The sequence below is a fragment of the Phascolarctos cinereus genome, unplaced genomic scaffold, assembly GCF_003287225.1.
Source record: "Phascolarctos cinereus isolate Bilbo 61053 unplaced genomic scaffold, phaCin_HiC Scaffold_9;HRSCAF=440, whole genome shotgun sequence".
NCBI lineage: Eukaryota > Metazoa > Chordata > Mammalia > Diprotodontia > Phascolarctidae > Phascolarctos > Phascolarctos cinereus.
Window position 1 is genome coordinate 87,309,705 of NW_027556402.1, and position 21,743 is coordinate 87,331,447.

General features: G+C 37.0%; 1 protein-coding gene across 1 annotated transcript in view; it reads left to right on the top strand.

The window, feature by feature from the left end:
• Window positions 1–21,743, top strand: part of ANXA10 (annexin A10) — a 78,814-nt gene that overhangs the window by 28,263 nt on the left and 28,808 nt on the right. The window contains exons 3-5 of the mRNA XM_020976330.1: window positions 13,286–13,399; window positions 16,548–16,638; window positions 18,201–18,280. Coding sequence (XP_020831989.1) covers window positions 13,286–13,399; window positions 16,548–16,638; window positions 18,201–18,280 — 285 coding nt within the window. The remainder of the gene's footprint in view (window positions 1–13,285; window positions 13,400–16,547; window positions 16,639–18,200; window positions 18,281–21,743) is intronic.

The window sequence follows — 21,743 nt, forward strand, 5'->3', positions numbered from 1 at the left end:
GAGGTCTTCCTAAAGCCAAATCCAGCATCCTGTGATGGGGTATGGGCCCAAGCTGAGACCTTTGTCTCATTTGGGTCCCATTTGTCTACAGGCCCTAGAAAACCCTTGAACTGTCCTTGATCTCACTTGATCAAGGTCTCAGGTGTTCCCCTGAAGCCACAATCCCTTCAATTGGCCTTTCATTGTGGCTACTCCCAATCTCCCTATTCTTGATTTAGCCTAGCCCTCCATTCTCTCACCTCCCTATGGCTCACAGCCACTTCTCACCCTTAATCCTATCTAGGCTCCATTCTCCCTTGGCCAAGTGGTCCAGGTCCCTGGCTTTCTATAGATCCTTCCCATAATCTTTCTGTATATAAGGTCCATCTTGTCTCCATTAAGGTGCTCAGATTTTTACAATCTAGCCAATAGCTCACAGATGTTCAGATTCCTTAAGAGTCTGGCTAATATGGTGGATCTTTAATAAACTTTGTCTTTGGCTGAAAGAAGGCTTGGCTCAAATTCTTTCAGGCAGCACCTGCATGTTGTGATCTCGGGGTCCCAGCACCCTTAAACCTCCAAACTTCATCACTGTTCACTGCATCACCTAGCTAGCTAGCTTTTTCAAGCTTAAGATAAGCCACATGGAACAAGGAGTTTCCTTGGTCACAAAGAAGATGCTGGAATGGCAAAATACATAGGAAGTACTGAGAACTAAATTAAATCATGGTCTAAGAAAGAGTACAAGATGCATAATCAGAAGTTTTCTGAGTTTTCTATCTTTACCATTAATTGACTATGTCATGGACAAATCAGTCTCCCTGAACATGTGCAAAATGCCAATAATAATATCTGCCCTAACTCCCTCATAGGGTGTGTGTTGGGACCAATGGCAATGATTCATAGAAAGCAGTTCTAAAACTGAGAAATAAATATAAGATAGTCAATGTCTTTTTAATTGCTCAAATGTTTAACTTCTCTCTCTGGCACAATATAAGGATCAATGAAAGTTGTCATCTATTGGAGAAGGCTCACAATTTAAAGTAAAATGAGGATTTTGACACAAACACACAAACTCTCAAAAATCTGCTCTCATATCCAGGCAGCATTTTACAAGCCTTCCAGCACTATTTAAATGTCAGTTATTAGCAGCAGCAACAACAGCAGCAGCTTCCAGTCTGGTGATGACTTAATTTTGTGAGCCTTCTGCTGCCCTCTTGCTAAACTCAGGCAATCTCCATATAGCAATACGAGAGTTGGTTGACCTGCCAACTTGGCTAGGGAGGTGGGGGTCTAGGGGTGGAGGAGGAATGTAAGCACATAACACTTTTAAATTTAGCTTGCATCATTAACACTTTGTTAAGTTTAAACAATAAAACAATAAATCAAGCCCTAATTTGTATTGATGATTGATCACTTAGGTGAAAATTCTCACACTGAAAACTTATGGATCAAGCAGGTTGGAGCTGGTTCTGATGCAGTTTTGGGTTGCTGGGAACCCCAAAATGTCATGGTAAAGGGCAATGTCCATATGGGATGAATTCACACACTCAAATCTTCTTTCAGTCAAGGTGGCAAGATTTATTGTAACACCAATAGTGTGGGCTAGATTCCTAATCAATCTGCAACTTAATGGGAGTAAAGCAGAGGCTTATATACAAAAAAAAGGGACAATGATGGGATTAAGGAGCCATAAATAGCTTAGGACTGGCCAGGTGGAGTAAAGTAGTCTGATGTGGGTCAAGAGTGATTGTGAAAGACTGTCAAGTATCTAGGTGAGCTGGGATGGGGCAGATGCCTTGGGCAAGCTGCCAGTAATCTAGGCTGTTGAAATGTGTGGGAAAATTTGGGGACTGGGTTGCTTTCAAAGACATTGTCTTTTCCTTTTAGCAGTCCAGGGCCACTAACCCCATCAGTTCCAGAATCTCCCTGTGTGTAGCCCTGACGTATAGAAGACAGAAGAGGAGGGCAATTTATGCATACAGTATATAATGTTTGAACCATAAAAAAAAATTTGGAGTTAGTAATGAGTATGGAACCTTTGAGAAAAAAAATTATTTTTTCCATTATTTAATGATTATTAATTAAAGTTTGGTGATGAAATTACCAAATTTCATCTAAATGTTTATTTCCTTGAATCTCACTCTAAATAATTTTTTTTTTGGAAAATGTGTTCTGAAGTTTAACAATTAGTGATCAATATTTATGCTTTATCATGCTCTAGTAGGAAAGACATTGGCCTGAGAATTTAAAAAAAGAAGTGGGCTCTAATGTTTACTCAGTCACTGACAACAGCATTGTAACTTTGGACAAATCAATTGACCACAGTATGCCTCAGTTTCTTTTTTTCTTTTATTAATTTATTTTGATTTATCTACACTCACTTCCGTGTGCTTTTGGGTTTAAAATTTTTCTCTCCCTTCCTCCCCACCACCCTCCCCAAGACAGCGCACAATCTGATAAAGGCTATATATACACATTCCTATTAAACATATTTTCACATTAGTGGAGTTGTAAGTAAAAATTAAAACCAAGAGGAGGAACCATCAGAAAGAAGAAACAAAACTCAACAGAAGAGGAAAAAATAGCTATTGAACTTTCACAGTTACAATTACTATCTGCGTCTTTCTCCATCCTTTTCTTGCCGTTTATGCTTTTCTTTCTCCTTTCTCCTTTCCCCCCCTCACTAGTGTTTTGCTTTTGACCACCACCTCCTTCATTCTCTCCTCCCTTCTATTATCCCTTTCCCTTTTCTTCCCCTTTGTCCTTACTGCTTCTTCTCTCCCTTCTATCCCCCTCTCCCTTTTCTTTCCCCTTTTCCCTCCCACTGCCTATAGTGCAAGTTACATTTCTATACCTAACTGGTTATGTTATGCCCTTTTTCAGCCAAATCTGATGAGAGTAAGGTTCAAACAATGTTCACCCCCCTCCTTTCTTTCCCTCTGCTGTAATAGTATTTTCTGTCTTTTCCTGTAATGTAATTTACCCTTGTCTGCCTCTTCCTTCCTCAGTACATTTTCTAAGATCAGACTAATCCACTTATTTGGATAACTTTAACCCACTTGATTAGATTTTTTTTTATCATTATATCAAAGTCAACTAATATACACCCCCTTTATGTATACTCCTTTAGTATGGTGTAATAACAATACAGTTCTCAAGAGTTGCAAGTGTCATCTTCCCTTGTAGGGATGTAAACAGTCTGCCCTTATCAACAATATTTTGTATCTTTCTGTCCCATTTACCTTTTTATGTCTTTCTTGAATCTTGGACTTGGAGATCAAATTTTTTGTTGAGCTCTGGTTCTTTTCATCAGGAAGGTTTGAAAGTCCCCTATTTCGTTGAATATCCATCTCCTCCCTTGAAAAAAATGATGCTCATTTTTGCTGGGTAATTGATCTTTGGCTGCATTCCAAGCTCCTTTGTCTTACAGAATATCATGTTCCACACCCTGCATTCTTTTAATGTAGAAGCTGCAAGGTCCTGTGTAATCCTGACTGTGGTTCCATGATATTTAAATTGTTTCTTTCTGGCTGCTTGCAGCATCTTCTCTTTCATCTGGTAATTTTGGAATTTTGCTATTATATTCCTTGGCGTTGTCAGTTTGGGATCTCTTTCAGGTGCTGAGCAGTGTACTCTTCCTGTGGTTATTTTACCTTCTGGTTCTAGGACTTTCGGGCAGTTTTCCTTTATGATTTCCTGAAAGATATTGCCCAGGCTCTTTTTTTCATCACGATTTTCAGGTAGTCCAATGATTTTTAAATTGTCTCTCCTGGATCGATTTTCCAGGTTGGTTGTTTTACCAATGAGGTATTTTATGTATTCATCTATTTTTTTCTTTTTTTTTTGTTTCTGTTTGACTGATTCTTGCTCTCTCATAGAGTCATTAGTTTCCATTTGTCCAATTCTAGTTTTTAATAGATTGTTTTCTTCTGTTAGGTTTTTGTACTTCCTTCTTCAATTGACCAATTGTATTTTTAAAGGATTTGTTTTCTTCAGTGTACTTTTTTTCCAATTGGCCAATCGTGTTTTTTAAGGACTCTTCTACCAGTCTCATTAGATTTTTAAAATCCTTCTTGAGCTCTTTTTTTAATTTTAATTTTTATTTTTATTTATTAATTTTTAATATAAATTTATTTATTTTTAGTTTTCAACATTCACTCCCACAAGTTTTTGAATTCCAAATTTTCACCCCATCTCCCCCCTCCCCCACCCCAAGATGGCATGCATTCTGAATATCCCTTCCCCTAGTCTGTCCTCTCTTCTATCTCTCTCCCCTTTTTTTATCCCCTTCCCCTTCTATTTTCCTATAGGGCAGGATAGACTTCTGTTCCCCATTTCCTATATTTCTTATTTCCCAGTAGCATGTGAAAACAGTTTTTTTAAACATATATTTTTAAAACTTTAGGTTTCAAATTTTCTCTCTTCCTCCCTCCCCACCCACCCTCATTGAAAAGGCAAGCAACTCAATATAGGTTATACATGTGCAGTTATGCAAAACACGTCCATAGTAGACAAGTTGTGAAAAACTAACTCTATTTCCCTTAATCCTATCCTGCCCTCCCATTTATTCTATTCTTTCTTTTGACCCTGTCCCTCCTCAGAAGTATTTACTTCTGATTACCCCCTTTCCCATTCTGCCCTTCTCTCTATCATCCCCCTGTTGAGCTCTTCTAAGAAGGCTTTTTGGGCTTCACACCAGTTCATATTCCCTATTGATGTTGCACGTATGGGTTTGTTGACAATGTTGTCCTCTTCAGAATTTTTATCTTGATCTTCACTCTTCTCATAATATGAATCTGTGGTACGTTTCTTTTTACTCATGGTTTCTTTATTCCCTGGCCCTTAAAGAGATTGAGCTCTCCTGCTGGGGAACAGAGGGCACTGACCCAAGCTTCTTGTGCTGGGAGCCTAGGTCTTGGTCACTGGCTTTGTGTGCTGGGGCCTCTTATGCTGGCAATTGGAGGCTGTGGGGTTTTGGCAGCTTACCTGGTGTTGGGTTGGAATCAGCAAGGCTGGGACTTTCGGAAGACTCCAGGTTGCTTTCTTCAGCTCCTTTCAGATGAATGCTGCAGGGTGCTTATCTGCCTGGGGCTGCTTCCCTTATTTTTGCTGAGGCACTGGGAGGTCCTTTTGCTAGACTGCTGCACTGCTGTTCCCCATCTTTCTTCTAGTTCAGCTGTTCTAGGTTCTTTTTTTCCTGGGGTGATATTTTCTGAGTTTTCAGAGGTTGATAGGGGAGGGTGAGAGTGACTACCTTTTTACTCCACCATCTTGGCTCCTGGAAGCAGAAGTTCCCCTGCCTCAGTTTCTTTATGTATAAAATAAAGAGAATAAGGACAAGGACCTTTCTTGCCTTAATTTTGTGTGATTCTAGATGATCTCTCCCTCCTAGCTCTAACTGTGTGGGATAGCGACCACAAAACTCAGGACTTTGGATTCCGAATCAGAGATCAGAAAAGGTCTTTATTCTTTCTCATGAGAAAGGGCATAGCCCTTGTGGCTGCTCAAGCAACATCAGCCAGGGAGTTCGCAGCTGGCTGTGAGAAGCAAAGTTTTATAGCCCTAACACATGCCCCTTCCCATTCTCTTACCTCTTTCCACCATTGTCTGGGCACTCAAGGCATACAATCTAAATGTGGCAACTAATACCCAATAGAAGCTAACATACCCATATTTGGGAACTAGATGTATGTGTGCACCAGGAAGCAGGAGCCACCAGGAACTGCCTGTGCTGACATGGATTTTTGAGAAAGGTGAAACTCAACTCAGGGCTTAGGCCTGAGGAAACTGCACTTTAGACCATCTCTGTTCTAATAAAGCTTTTTTTTTCAGACAAACAAAAGTACCATCAGATGGTCAATCCAGATCTAGAGAGAAACTCAAAGACCATCTAGTCCAACCCTCTTCTTTTATAAAAACAAAACACAAAAACCTGAGTGATTTGCCCAAGGTAACACAGGTAGCAAGCATTTCAACCCAGATTATGGGATCTTAGATAAGGAGCTGGAATGGACCTTAGAGACTGTCAAATTCAAATACCTCATTTTTCATATGGGGAAACTAAGGCATGGAGAGGTTAAGGGACTTAGCCAACAGTCACACAACTAGTAAGTGTCTCAGGTGAAATTTGAACTCAGATCTTTCTGACTCCAAATCCCACCCTCTCTGACTAGTACTTTTTTTTAAGCAACTGGGGTTAAGTGACTTGCCTAAGGTCACACAGCTAGTAAGTGCCAAGTGTTTGGTCTGAGGCCATTTTTGAACTCAGGTCCTCCTGACCTCAGGGCCTATGCTCTATCCACTGCACCACCTAACTGCCCCTCTGACTAGCTTTTATTGTCAAGTCTAGATCCTCTAATTCCAGAGCCAGAGATTTGATTTTTCCGTGGTATCTAAATGGCCAAGTTGTGTGTTATACTCTTTCTCTCTGTTTCTGTGTGTGTGTGTGTGTGTGTGTGTGTGTGTGTGTATTATTGAAAACTGATGAAGTAGTTGGCTCTTCTTGGTTTGCATTCAAGCTTGAACAGGTTTTATTCACTTTGAAAAACAACCTTTGTTTCATCCTATTATCACCTTAGTACCTTCCTTTCATTCTCTTCATTCATGTTCATATCATTATCATATTTCATAAGTGAACAATGTACATACTTTTCTCCATTTTCTCAATATCCATTCCTTCTTTAATCCACTGCAATCTGGCTTTTATTCCCACCCACCACTCTGGCAAAATTGCTTTTCTATTAGAAGTATCATTTCTTTAAAATTCTATGTTCACGTTCTCTATCAAAGATTATTCAAAACACTGCCTGAATTTCTCCATGAAATCTATTATAGGCCTGTGTCCTCTTCCTACTGCATTTTGTGTATATGGATTTAGAGTTAGAAGGCAGCTTAGAAGTCTTCTAGTCCAATTCTCTCATTTTTCAGATTAAGAAACTGAGGCCCATAAAAGTTAAATGAATTGCCCAAGGTCACACAGGTCATAAGAAACAACACCCAAATTCAAACGTAAGTCCTCTGGTTCTAAATTCAACATTTTTTCCCTTGCAAAATGCTTCCTGCCTTAGAATTTTTGAGGCTACATCCATAAAACGAATATCACAGGTTAAGCTGACAATTTTGCTCTAGCCTTTGTGTCATGGACCTTTTCCCAAGCCTATATACCCTCTTTCACAATAATGCTTTTAAATGCATAAGATAAAATTCAAAGGATTACAAAGGAAGCCACATACATTAAGATATAATTTTCAAAACTTGTTTTAAAAAATTCACAAACCCCAAGAACTCTTGCACTACAAGCAGAGGTTCTCAAACTTATTTGCCTGTCACCATCTTTTCAGGAAAGAAAATTACCCTGGAAATCTAATTTCTTTAACACTTTAATGGTTTTTAGAAATTTGCATCATTCCAAAGATAGATAGATAGATAGATAGATAGATAGATAGATAGATAGATAGATAGATAGATAGATATACATATAATATTTTTTTAAGAATGATGCATCTTAAGTGTAATAATTCATTGTAAACTTTTTTTCCCGTGTGTTGAAATTTTGATGTCTCTGTTGCAATCTAGGGGTGCTAGGAATCATGAATTCAAGAGCAAAAGGCAGAGGTCCTACTTGTAAAGAATTTGGCCACTCAAGCCTTCTTTCAGTGAGAGACAAGGTTTATTGTTTTGCCAATAGAAGCAGGAGGGATTTAAGAACTTGCACATTTGTGAGGCCTATATTGACAAGCAGGCCAGATTTTAAGACTAAGCATTTGGTAGAAGAGACTGACCTTTTTTACAAGGAAAAATATTTGGAGGAAGATTTGAATGGGATCTAGGAATAGCCAATAGACTCGGGTGACTAAAGGTAATGGGGGGGTCTATATAGGATTAAGGGTAGGAAATAGCTTGGGGTGGTCCAGAAGTAACAGACAATGAAGAGCTGGCCTGGGTCAGAGGTAAGAGAAAATTGAAGATTGGGGAAATAGTCTGGGGTGATCTGGAGTTAACCTACAATGAAGGGTTAGACTGGGTTAGAGGTAACAGAGAATTGAAGGTTGGGGCTAAGTCAGAGCCACAATGAAAAGATAGTTGAAAGGATTATTGACTGGGATAGGCAATGCCTCAGGTGAAAGCCAGGCCATGTGGGAAAGCCCAGGGGCTTTTCCTTTTTGTGGTCCAGATCCCAAAGACACAGTCTTTTCCTTTTAGAAGTTCACATCCCATTCCCATCAACCCAATATTGCGTCATGTAACCATATTACATCATATTTTAAGCAAGTCATTACACTCATATATTCCTGCCAATGCATATTGGACTTCCCAACAATGCTCAACACACTCTCCTGCCAACACTTGCTTATTAACACCTCTCAGCAGACTCGACCGTTGATGGTTATAACCTGCATTTTGTGTGTAATACACGTAATAATGTAATCACTGCATAACAGATAAAACATGCATGAATGCAAAATTTTATATTTTCTTCTTTCCTTATGCTTCCACTGTCCTCTTATTTTTATTCAACAGCTTCCAATTGCCCTGCAGGGGTCAGTATTGCTCACTTTGGAAACCTATGCCTAGAGAAAACAATTAATTGATGACTACAAGCAAGAACATGAATTTGAGTATGGGAATGGGGGGAGGGTGCAGAGGAAATAAATGTTTGTTGAAAGGCACCATGGTCTAGCAACTGAGAATTGCTGGTCTTGGACAGTCAGAAAGCACTAGGTTGGAAATCCTGCCACAGATAAATACTGGCTGGGTGAGCCCTTGAGGTTATTGTCACTGCCCCCAGCAATTCTAATATCAAAATTTTCAGAGTTCGTGTGATGAGGTCTAGAGGTTAGAGGTGTTGGAACTCCATGATCATGATACATGGGTCCTGTCCAAAAGAATTCATGCCAAGCTTTCTTGCAGCCAAAGACAAGGTTTATTAAAGTTCCGCCATATTAGCCAGACTCTTGAGGAATCTGAGGGTCTGTGAGATATTGGCTAGATTCTAAGAATCAGAATAGTGGTTAGATTTTAGGAATCTGAGCACCTTAATGGAGACAAGATGGACCTTATATACAGAAAGGCTGTGGGAGGGGTCTTGGAGTGGCCAGGTATTTTGAGGTGACTGGAGGAGGCATCTAAGGAAGATTTGAATGGGAGTGGCCAGTAAGCTGGGGTGAACAGGACTCCTAGAACCTGGACAATGGAGCCTAGCTAGGATCAAGTGTGGGAAATGGCCAGGGGCCATAGGGAGATCTAGGCTAGGTTAAAGGTAACATAATTGGGAGATTGAGTGTAGCCTCAAAGAAAGGCCAGTTGATGGGATTACAGCCTCAGGCAAATGCCAGAGATTTGGCCATGTGGGAAAGTTCAGGGTTTTTCCTTTTTGGGATTTAGCTCCCATCCTCATCACATGCACAGGTGCATTGGTAAAAGGTAACCTTAACCCTGAGACTTGCCCAGGGTCACATAGCTAGTAAGTATCCAATGTTAAATTTGAATTCAGATCATCCTGATTACCATTGCTCTATTCACTACGCCACCTAAATGCCTGTGCTTCTTTTATCCTTCCTTCACTGTTTCCTTATCTGGTCTTCCCTTAAGCCTTCTCTTCTGGTTTTCTACTCTTCTTAGAGTGGTTATAGATGTTCATAGCTTCAGCTGTAGCATCAATGCATATAGCTCTCATGGTATTATCTCTTCCGACCTCCTCAATATCAACAAGATATTATCTATACTCCTCAGTCTGGCATTTAAAACACTCTACAAACTGCTCTCATTCTCTACTTCTTCAACTTGTGTCCCATTACTTTCCCACACAAGATCTCCTGTCATCAAGGCTGGTCACCTTATTGTCTCTACAAAGATGCTTTCCTTTATATTTGGTCCTGCTGATCCCTACCATATGGAATGCCCTCACCATCTACACTCTCTGATTCTGCAAATCATACCCTCCTCCAAGGACCAGCTAAGACCTCACTTCCTCCATAAAGGATTCATTTTTCTGTCACACATTCAGCTCATGTTCTTTTCTGAAATTGTAATCACATCATCTCAGAATGAAGAAGAATCTCAAAATACCATTGAATACAAACCAAACCAGAACAAAAATCCTCTCTGAAATGTGTCAGAGAAGTAAAATTCCAGTTTTTGCCCTAAGATACTGTGAGGAGAAAGCAACTTCACTAGGAAGATCCTCTCTCTTTAGAGGAATATTAATTGTGAAGAAATTGGGTTTTATTTCCCTTATTTCATTCTTTTCTACAACTTTTCAGATAGGCATAAATAACTTATACCTCCCCATGCCCAAGTCTTCTATGTGCCATATAACCCCTCTTAACTTTAATTGATACTCATTTGGCAAGATCTACAGGACTTTCACCATCATGTTTGGACTTTTCTTTATATTCTCCAGTATATCAATGAGCCTCCTAAAATGTGATGCCCAGAACTGAACACAGTGCTATAGATGTGGGGTCTGACAGAGTACAGCAGGCTATCACCTCCCTACTCCTGCCCACAATGCCTCTCTTAATGTAGGCTAAGTTCACATTCACTTTCTTGGCTGTCACTTTTGAGTTACATACAGATTCCAGCCCACTGAAATCTTCATATATTTTCTTCAGAAAAACTGTCATCTAGTCACACCTCCTCAATACTATATTGGTGAAGTTCATTGGTTCTCCCACCCCCCAGTCCCCACCCCCTTAATTTAAGGGTAAGACTTTACTCATCTCTTTTAAATTCATCTTATTAGTTCTGGCCCAGCACCATAACTTTTTATTGTACCTACTGTCTACCATTTATTTAGCATCTGATAATGTGTAAAAGTAATATTGAAAGTAAAAATAAAATGTTAAATATTTATTATTTTATATTAATATTCCATCATTTCATGGGTACATACCATATTTTCTCAGTTTGATAATTCATTCTTTAAGGCAGAAAGCATAACTTTTGTTTTTGATCTTCCATTCATTCTTTCATTTACTTGAAGCACTTATTAAGAACCACTGTTGTGCTTAATATTATTTAAGGTACTCTGCTATTCACTAGACAAAGAAAAAAATGAAACATAGCCCCTACCACCAGGATTTTATGTCACATTTCAAAGTGTAAGGTTTTTGATTTTTACTGGTAACTTCAACACTTCTTCAACCCCTATTTCCCCATCTTTTGTAGTTCTCAATGTTTTGTGAGTTATGGATGTTTTATTGTAATGTTTGCTGTCTTGATTCTTTCAATCTCTAGTTACTGACATAGTGCAATTCCTAAGACATTTTGATGGTTTATAGGGACAACATGATAAAAATCTTGAAGTAGCAATTGTTCAGGAAAATATAAGCCATATGGTCCTCATATCTACAGTGCTCAGCCAGCAATTTTTTTTTTGCTTTTTACTTAAAATGAAACATAAAAGCACATTGAGAATTCAACTTATGATTTTTTTTCTTCTTTCTTAAAACCTTTATGCCTTTCTGTGTAACTAATGTGTGGGACAGTGACCCTAACCCAAATTAAACTCAGAGACTTCTGAAGGTGGAAAGCAAAGGTTACTTTATTACCATCTTGTGAGATGGCTGTCTGCTTCTTCATACAGGGGAGAGAGAGACTGGTCACGGGAAAAGGGACACCTTAGAAAAACAAGTCCCCACTCACCACACAAACAAGTCTCTATCCACCGCTATCCCTTATTCCCCTTAACTGGGAGGTGGGGCTTACATTCCAGGTGAGAAATTCAAAGGGCTCAGGTTGGGGGTGGGACAGGGCTTATTCTTTCTGTTAAGTGCTTAAAAACAGGGTCTGAGTGGGGGAGGATTTTGAAAATAATAATCAAAAATTATTGACCTTTTGAGGAGGCTTCACCTCTGAGAGTTCATCTCTCACACTAAGATATCTTAATATATATGATCAGAACAAATTTGAACTAATATGCTGGATATATTGAGGATAGAATATTATCTACACATTTTGTCTAGTCTTTGAACCATGTGAAATTGATTTATAAGCCTTTTTCTAGTAATTTTAATAAAAGTAGTCTTAATAAAATAAATATGCTGCAAAAAGATTATATGTATGTTTCTATATTATGTATGTTATATGTAATATATACATATATTTCTGTTGTTAATATAACTTAAAGACTGAGAATGAAATGTCCTTTCTTATCAATTTTTATACTTTTGTAATTTTGCAAACATTGATTTTTTTTTAAATCTTATGTTTTAACAAAGAAAACCCAGCATGTTTGGCTTTAGGAAAAAAATATTTTCACTTTCAATGTTCTTTTATGCATTACAATCATCATGTAGCAATGATTTTCAGAAATGCCTACATGATTATTTTTTTTAAACAGTCACAAAAGATAACATAAGCATTTGGGCAATAGCAGAATCAGTCCCTTCCTTCTAAGGGTTATTATTATCACAATGGAAAAAATTATTTTTGTTGAAGAATACTGTTTTCTAAAGCCCCTACCAGGCAATTAAGGATACTGGGTAAACATAGCCCAGCTAAAGCATACTTAGTTTTTAACTGCTATTCCTATTTACAGTGAGACAAAGGCAGTTGTATGAGTTTGGCGGGGTTGGATAGAAGAAGGTACAATGTTATCCTGGTTTTTTTTAATTATTATTATTATTATTATTATATTGCTATATATGGTAAGATATTTTTTGATGGGGAAATGGGGTAAAATTCAGTCATCCAGGAATCCTGAAGTTTTCAGTCTAGCAAGATCCACTAATTAGTTTGCTCCCAAATCACTCATGTTTTTCAACAGGAAAGTATATGCCTTGGGGAAGGATTGGAGATGAGGTAATATTTCAGGCTGTAAAATATATTCTCCACCATTCCATGATTTGTACAGATGGAAATAAGGTCACAGATTTTTGGTCTAATATAGAAGGAGCATGCTACAGGAGAAAGACTTTGTATTTAGAGACAGAGGACTTATTTTAAACCTATGTTGAACATATAAGTCATTTTAACTTCTTTGGGCCTTCATTTCTTGAGTTAGACTAGTGGATATCTCAAGTCCCTTCCAGCTCTAAATCTATGTGCTAATGAACCTAAGATTTATGCTCAATCAATGTTCATCAGCAACTTTCCTGCAATTTACAGTCTTAGGGAGTTGCCTGATTCTCTGAGAGATGAGTTATATAATTTAATACATAATTAAATACCTAGAGTAACATGGTGTCAGAGACAGGACTTGAACCTATGTCTTTTGGACCCCTGAAACCATGATGCCTCTGATGTAGGTATGCTGTGATGTGGATAGCATGTGGATTTACTGATTTGTTTTCCTCTGCAGGATTTGATTGCAGACCTAAAGGAGAATCTTTCAGGGCATTTTAAGGATGTTATGGTTGGTCTGATGTATCCACCACCATCTTATGATGCTCACGAGCTCTGGCATGCCATTAAGGTACTTCTCCAATCCCCCAAACCCTGGGAACTATCCTCAGATACTGTTTGCCTACAATCACGTGCATTTTTATTGCTTTCTGACATTTAACAGGATCCTCAATTATTGTAAAGGCCATTTCTAAATGAACCATAATGAGAAATACATTGTGCAATGTGATTTATGTTTGTTGTCATATTAAGGAGGGCAGAAGTAATATTCTGCTCTTTAAAAAGTTGGTAATCATTTTAGCACATCACATACAAATAGAAAACAGTATCAGAAATGAAATGTTTATATGACGTTTTCTATTTATTTTGAAAAGACCTTAAGTTTCTCCTTTATGAAATAATATGCTTTCCCATGTATCTGAATTTCCATTTTGAACAACTGAGGTGGTTTTTTTTCTTACAAGAAAGTTGTTTCTTAAAAATGAAACAATTATAGATTCTACTTATGTTTTTTGGTTGTTGCTGTTGCTTGGAGATTGTGTATTCCTTCTTACTTTTAAAGCCTATACTCAAACACCAGTAGGACTTCTGAAATCTTTCCAAAATTAGTTGGCAGAGAAGATTATCACAGTCTACGAACAGAGGGTATGTGGGGCAAGACCAGTTGGTAGTTATCATTTAGGGCCAGAATAAACATTATTAAAATCTTCTCTACATTTGGAACTACTTTATGTTTTATTAAACTACATGTCAATTCTATCCACCTCAGGGATTTGGCTGAATGCTTCTGGAATCAAAACTTAATCAGTGAATTCAAATCTTACCATTGATTTGCAATCATAATTTTTTATTGATCACCATTCCAATCAATAAATAAATAAACATTTATTAAATACCTACTATGTTCCAGGAAATGGCACATATCTTTGGGGATTAAAAAAAAAGAGCCAAAAAAGTCCCTGCCTTCAAGGAGCTCACAATTTAATGGATTATGATTCTGGGGAATGGATTCCAAGGAACAGAAAGTATGGCTAGATATTTTCTTTAAAAATTCGATAGTTAAAATAGAAAGTCAATGAGTGGTGGTAAGATTGCTAGATAAGAATCTCTAGGTTTAAATCTCTATTTCTCATATTATTACTAATTGTAACCTTGGGCAAGTCAAGTTCTGAAAGCCTCAGATGACTCCCTGGGCCTTATTTTTTTTTAACGATCTGCATGAAAGCAAGGAATTTCCCTCAGCAATAGGACCTTAGATCCTCCTGTAGTCACACTTACTATCAAAAACTCTTAAACTTAAGGTGGGGCTACTGCAGAGCCATTCATATTAAGTAGGTACAACAAAAGGAACCTATTCATTTTATTGGGGAAAAACCTTCAAATTTGCAAAATTTAAAATACTACATAATTGACATTATTGTTATCATTATCATTATCATTACTATCATAGATTGATCACAATGAATTAAGACAAAGTATGGCTAGGACTGATTTTTTGACACCCCAGACCTTATAGTTCTGATTAATTAAAATTAAAAAAAGGAGTTCATGTGCTGAAATTACTACTTCGAAGATGGAAAGACTTTTTACAGGAAATATTGCTGATCAAATCCATTTTATTTTAAGATAAACTATCAAGGCCCAGTGACAACATGAAAAGGAAATAGCTCACTTGGTGCTACAAAGCCATTTATTTTAAGATCTAACAGACCACAGAAGAAGATAAAGCTTACAATTTCCTCCAAAGGATTAAACCCTTCACTTGGCCCAGGAAGCATTATTCATCTCCTTCGATCTATACACCTGCAGAAGGCCTAGACTAGAATTATCCTGGCTCAATTACTCCCTGGAACCAAAATAGTTAGATCCTAGTTTTAGTAACTGTTACCTGTTGAGGTTTAGCAGTTTAGGGGTGCTGAGACCTCAAAATCACAACACTTGAGTCCTGCCTGAAAAAATTCAACCCAAGCCTTCTTTCAGCCAAAGACAAGGTTTATTAGAACATCCATCATAATGGGCAGACTCTTAAGGAGTCTGAACATTAGTGAGCTATTGGCTGGATTGTAAGAATCTGAGCATCTTAATGGAGAAAAGATGGACTTTATATACAGAAAGACTATGGGAGGGATCTAGGAGTAGCCAAGTAGCCTATGAGGTAATATAACTCCAGGGACCTGGACCACTTGGCCAAGGGAGAATGGAGCCTAGATAGGATTAAGGATAGGAAGTGGTCTGGGGCCATAGGGAGGTAAGACAATGGAGGACTAGGCTAGGTTAAGGATAATAGAGAAGTGGAAGGTTGGGTGTAGGCAATAACAAAAGGCCAGTTGATGGGATTATAGCCTCAGGAAAATACCAGAGATTTGGCCATGTGGTCCAGGGTTTTTCTTTTTGGGGATCTAGATCCCATCCTCATCATCATGATAGGCTCATGTAAGGGGGTAACAATATATTTCCTGACTTCTCATGCTAAGCCTCCAATCATAGATAAAATGATCTGGGCTCTTATCAAAGTCAGAATAGGATGTAAGCTTACTGAGACAGACAGGTGCAGTGATAAAGTGTTGATGAGTGTGAATCCTGCCTCAGACACTTACTAGCTGAGTGACATGGAGTAGGCAAGCTACTTAAACTTTCTGGAAGTCAGTTCCCCACCCATAAGATAAAGAATTTGGACCCTAATGACCTCTAAGTCCCTTCCAACTCTAAATTTTTATCCTATTTTTTATTCCATTTTTATGGGATTTATTTATTTATCTATTTCTCTATTTATTTATTTATTTTTGCTTTGAATACTCAGTACAATGACTTTCACATGGCAGTTGACAGAACTGAATAAATGCTTGTAGAATTGAACTAAATTGAATTGAACCAGAGAAATACACAGAATCTCGGAGGTCACCAGACGCTAGGTCACAAGTTACTTAGTCTCTCTCTAGGAGTTGGTTCCCAGAATTCTACTCCCCTAAATTGAATTTATTCAGCTACTAGTATTTATATACCTTTATTTCCACACTGCAAATATCCTATAGTCTTAGTGTCTCAGTGATCTCAGCATGCCTCTTCCAGCATCAGTCAAGAAGAATCCTTGTAATCCTTGCTGGAATGATAAATATCTGTCATTCAATTCTATACAAATATCTCCTTATTTAAATACCTTCTGAACTATTAATCCATAGTATATGTCTCTCTCTGTTTTGTTTTGTTTTTCCTTCTAGGGAGCAGGCACAGAAGAGAATTGCCTCATTGATATATTAGCATCAAGAACAAATGGAGAAATTTTCCAGATGAAAGAAGCATACTATTTGCGTAATGCTTAGATTATATGTGTGTGTGTATGCATGTATAAACATGTGTGTATAATTACATGTACATGTCAGACTTTGCTGCAAATGAAGCAAATAAAAACTCTAATTTAGGTCTAGTCAAGAAGTATTTATTAAGCACCTACTATGTGCTAAGTATATAGAGTGTTCCATGGAAATATGCTGCTCCTTTAAATAACTTTGAAAGTGGCATTTCACCAGTGTATGGTGATGACACAAACCTGACTTTGGTTCCATGGAGAAGCAGGTTAAATAAAAATTTCTCTGGGAATAGCTAGTGCCTAATAGACAAATTCTTCCCAAGTCAAGAAACTTATCAGTTTCTGATATCCCAAGGCACTTTATTCTTGGGAGGCAGGCAGTGGATTTGGAAATAATTAACCTGAGTTTGAATTACTACTGGTGGTAATGAGCAAGTCACTTTACCTTTTAGGTCTCATTTTAGTCATTTGCAAAGTAAAGATGATAGTCTAGTTAACATCTAAGATCCCTTCAACTTTAAATCTATAATTCCATGATCTCACCAGCATATGTTCACATGCTACCCAAAGGAAAAGGATTGGTTTCTGCATGGACAAAATAGAGGGAAATTTAACAATTTATCTAGTGAATTCTACAATGATAGACAACCAGTAAAATAATTCACATCAATGAAATGCTTTTCCTTTTGATATCTTTAATAAGTATCTGCACAATTGCCTCAACTCATCATTTTGCTTTATTTATACAACAATAATCTATATGTCACCCCAATTCACCCAAAGATCAGATTTTCTGCAAACTTTCAAATAGAAATGTGAACTATTTTTCTTTCCAATAAGCTTGAATGCCATGGAACCTGCTCTATCATCTTTGATCTGAAATTGAATGTCAAGAGACATTCAAGGGATGATGGCTAGATAATCATTGTGTGTGTATGTGTATATATGTGTGCACATATACATATATATATGTATGCACATATATATGTATGCATATTTACATATGTATGCATGCTTGTATGTATATATACATACATATATTTACACTTATATTATGTGTTATATATTATATGTATTATTATATATTATTGTGTTTATATTATATATTTATATACATATATGGATGTATGTAGGATTTTCCCAGTGAAGTTTCTAGGAGATACTATCGCTTACAAAATTTAAAATAATTGAAAGAATGTCAAGTTTTTGCAGGGAAGTCATCTCGGAGGCAATGGCTTCTCTGTTTCCTTATATCTCAAAAAACCTGAGATCCTTTTAAGTTTGAAATAAGCCATTACAAAATAGCTGCCAGTGGTGTTTATAAATGCTTGTGAAAGGCTTATGAGTTAGCAGGAAAAGCCAACTGGTTGTTTCTTTGCTGTGATCTTTAATGATGACTTCTGAGGAGAAGGTGTTAAAAGACATAAATGTCAACTGCCAGGATGCATTTCCTGAGCTTTGAACCTACTGCTTCTAGGGAGTTATCACTAGAGGATTCCAAGCACATCACATGTATAGGTCTATAATAAATCATTCTTTTTAACACAGGCTTTTTCTTCCCCAGAATACAGTAGTGACCTTCAGCAAGACATTTACTCAGAGACTTCTGGACACTTCAGAGACACACTTATGAATCTGGACCAGGTACCATATTTTCAAACTCAAACATGAAGCATACTGTTCAGAAGCATGAGTACAGGTCAAAGCATGTTCACAATTAAACTAGGAAGCACTGGTTTCTAACCTACTATTCAATACTCAATACATTCAGCCGAATTGTTTAGTATAGAGTAAAATAATTTCCCAAAAGGATCAAAAGATTTGAAATTAATGCTCTGTACAACTCTTATTTTCAATTGTAAAGAGTTTTTGAAATCAACAGTTTTATTGGAAGTTCTAAATTAAACATTGATACAAACTATAGTTTGTGAGTGGTACAATGAATAGAGTTCTAGAAATGGCAGGAAGACCTGAGTTTAAATCTGGTCTGGGACACTTATTAACTGTACAATCTTGGCAAATTCCTTAGCTCTATATGCCTCAGCTTCCTCATTTGTGGGGGAAAAAAGTAAGGACAATACCTACTTCCCAGAGTTACTCTAAGGTTAAAATGAGACAATGTTTGTAAAATGCTTTGCAAACCTTAAAGTACTAAATAAATGCTAGCAATTATTATTATAGTTGCCTTAAAAATTTGCATTTTTGCATAGAATCATTACTTTCAACATGTAAAAAATTAATTGCACTTTTACTTCCTCCCTCTAAGTCCCCAGTGGTATTCTAGAGTAGAAGCCTCTTTTTTTTTGTTATTTACTTCTTTCTTTTTTTTTTTCCTTCCTTTCTTTCTTTTTTTAAACTGGGTTATTAAACTGTTAAATCAAGGGTATGCTATAGACACTGTTACCAGGGGCTTTATAGACAGCTTTCAGAAAACTATCTGATCAAGTATTTCATGCTAGTTTTGTGGACAAGGTGGAAAGATATAGTTTGGCTAGGTGAATTTACAACTCATCACCTTCTTGGAAGCTGACATTGAATTATTAATTACACATTGGATCTAGTTACTCAATGAATTCTAAATCTACCTAACTTAACCATCGTCTAGTGCCTATCTTTCCATCATATTGTGTGGGACAGCAACCCCAACCCAAATTAAACTTAGAGACTTCTCAAGGTGGAAAGCAAATATTACCTTTATTACAATCTCAACAGTCTGCTCCTCTGATACCCGTGGAGAGAGAGAGAGGCCGAGTAACAGGGGCCGCCTTATAAAAGCAAATCTCTGCCCACCATGAAAAGAAGTCTCTGTTATGGTAACTCAGAGATGTTCCAGAGGGACAGGGTCATATATCATATCAGAAGGAAAGAACTTCCTTAGCTCTATTTGATTCCAGGCAGGAGTCATATCTGATAGCCAATCATGCAGTCACTGGATGTTAAAAGCAGGGCTTGGGATTAATCAGGTGGGGATTTTCCTTTTTAGAAAGCAAATAACACAATTGGGAAATAGAGTCAGGAAGATCTTACCTATGCTGTGTCCAAGGTCGTCCTCAAAACTCTTCCCAGGCACAGACATCCACCTTTAGCAGTTCTCAGCCTGCAGCACATGCCATTCTACTATTGGCTTCATGACAACTCAGACAATTATCCTGGTAATCAAAGCTCAAAACAATAGTAAATTTCTGTCCCACAAAATCACATATTCTAGATAATAAAAATTTAATCTCACATTGGTAACAGTAAAAGACTGATCACAGACAAATACTACTGCTCTCATAATTCCTTTAAACAATGGATTACAGAAATTTAGATCCTTTAGTATTAATCACTAGCTTTAGATCTCTGACACTGCTCCCATTGAGACTGTTTCTCTAAAAGCACTCAGTTAACTCCAGTCCAAGAGTACAACAAACCCAGGAACGAAACTTTAAGTTCATAGTAGGCTTGGGCATAATTTTCTTGCAAATAGAAATTTAGTAGGCTCTCTAAAAAGAGTATCAAAGATTTCAAAACTTTTTTTGGTAATAGTATCTCCCTTTCTGAAAAACAGCTTACAATTTTCTAATTACCATAAAATTCCTAGTTACCTAAGTTCTCATCAAAAGGTGTCTACATAAGAATTATGAGATTTTACAAAATCGGGTTTTTGGGTTGTTTTTTTTTTTTGCATAATTATCAAGTTTCTTTTCACATACGCAAAATACTTTTACCAGTGCTTGGCTTAAACAATAACTCCAAATAGCTTAGTTAACAATTTTAAGCTTCAGGAGTGAAAGCCAGATAATCCCAGCTAAAACTTCCCTTTAAACAGAGACAAAACTTGGAAGTTCTCATTTCTTAAATTACAACACTTAAAAGGAAATGTTACAAAACAGGACCATATAGCCCCGATTCATTCCTTTTTTTTTTTCTTCTTGGAAGGCACAATTCTTAATTTAATATTCTGGGTTATAAAATAAATTGCCCTTCCAACAATGTAACTAATACAATTACTTACTAGATTACATCACATTCAAAAATATGTAAACAGCATATTAAAAACTTAGGACAGACCCAATAAAGATCTTTCCTTCTTTCTGAATTCTTTCACCAGGTCCAGTCTCCTGGGGCCACTCCCACCCCTCTAGACTGGCTTTTCTTTATTATCTACAATAGCCCATCATTGTCTTTTTACTGGTCTGATATCCTCGGTCCACATCCTGATTCAACCACAATGACACTCTCAAGCAGGAATTTGGTGGCTGGTAGCCTGGATTTCCCCCAGGTCCACTAGTCCCTGCCTTAAGAGTCTGGCCCACATGGCCCATCCCCCAACAAACCCAATAGTTGGCCTAAAGAAGGCCTGGGTTGAAAAACATATGTATTTTTTTTCCAATTTCTAATTGAGGCCCTAATATAAGAGAATACCTCATTAATTCCAAATACATATCAAGAGGTTTTTTACAATAAAATATGTTTGTATCACAGGGCATACATTACAAAATTATTCTCAAAATTGTAATAAACTTTGAAATAACCTATTATCAATTTAGATGAATGCATTCCCAATCACTTTGACCAGAGAATTCATCTCATCATTAATATGTTGAAACTATAACTTTAAACCACCATATATTTTTTATACTAGTCAAGATGTCCTATCGTAGTCTTATAATCAAATATGCCTCACTAGGTATTTAACAATTCCAAATTATCCCATCTTTATCACTAAAAGACCCATTCAAGAGTTACCTAAACACCATTTCTACCTCACAGTGGTTCCTCAAATTTTAAAAATCTAAGAGTTTTAGAAATACAATACAATTTAGAAACATAGTAACAACTTAAACAATAAACTTCAGATTTAATCAGTTGCATTTCCAGATTATCACAAGTAGAAATTATCAATCTATTATTCTTAGTACTTTCAACAATTACATTAAGTGATAATGCCACATCTCATAACAACCATTTTTTAAACAGTACACTTAAATCCAATCAGATCCAAATTTATAATGATTAATAATAAGCAATTAAAAACATTTTTGTTTTAAATCCAATGCTCTTACCCCTTTAAAAGGAAATATACTCCACAAATTTATATATTCCCTTGAAAAGACATGTGGTG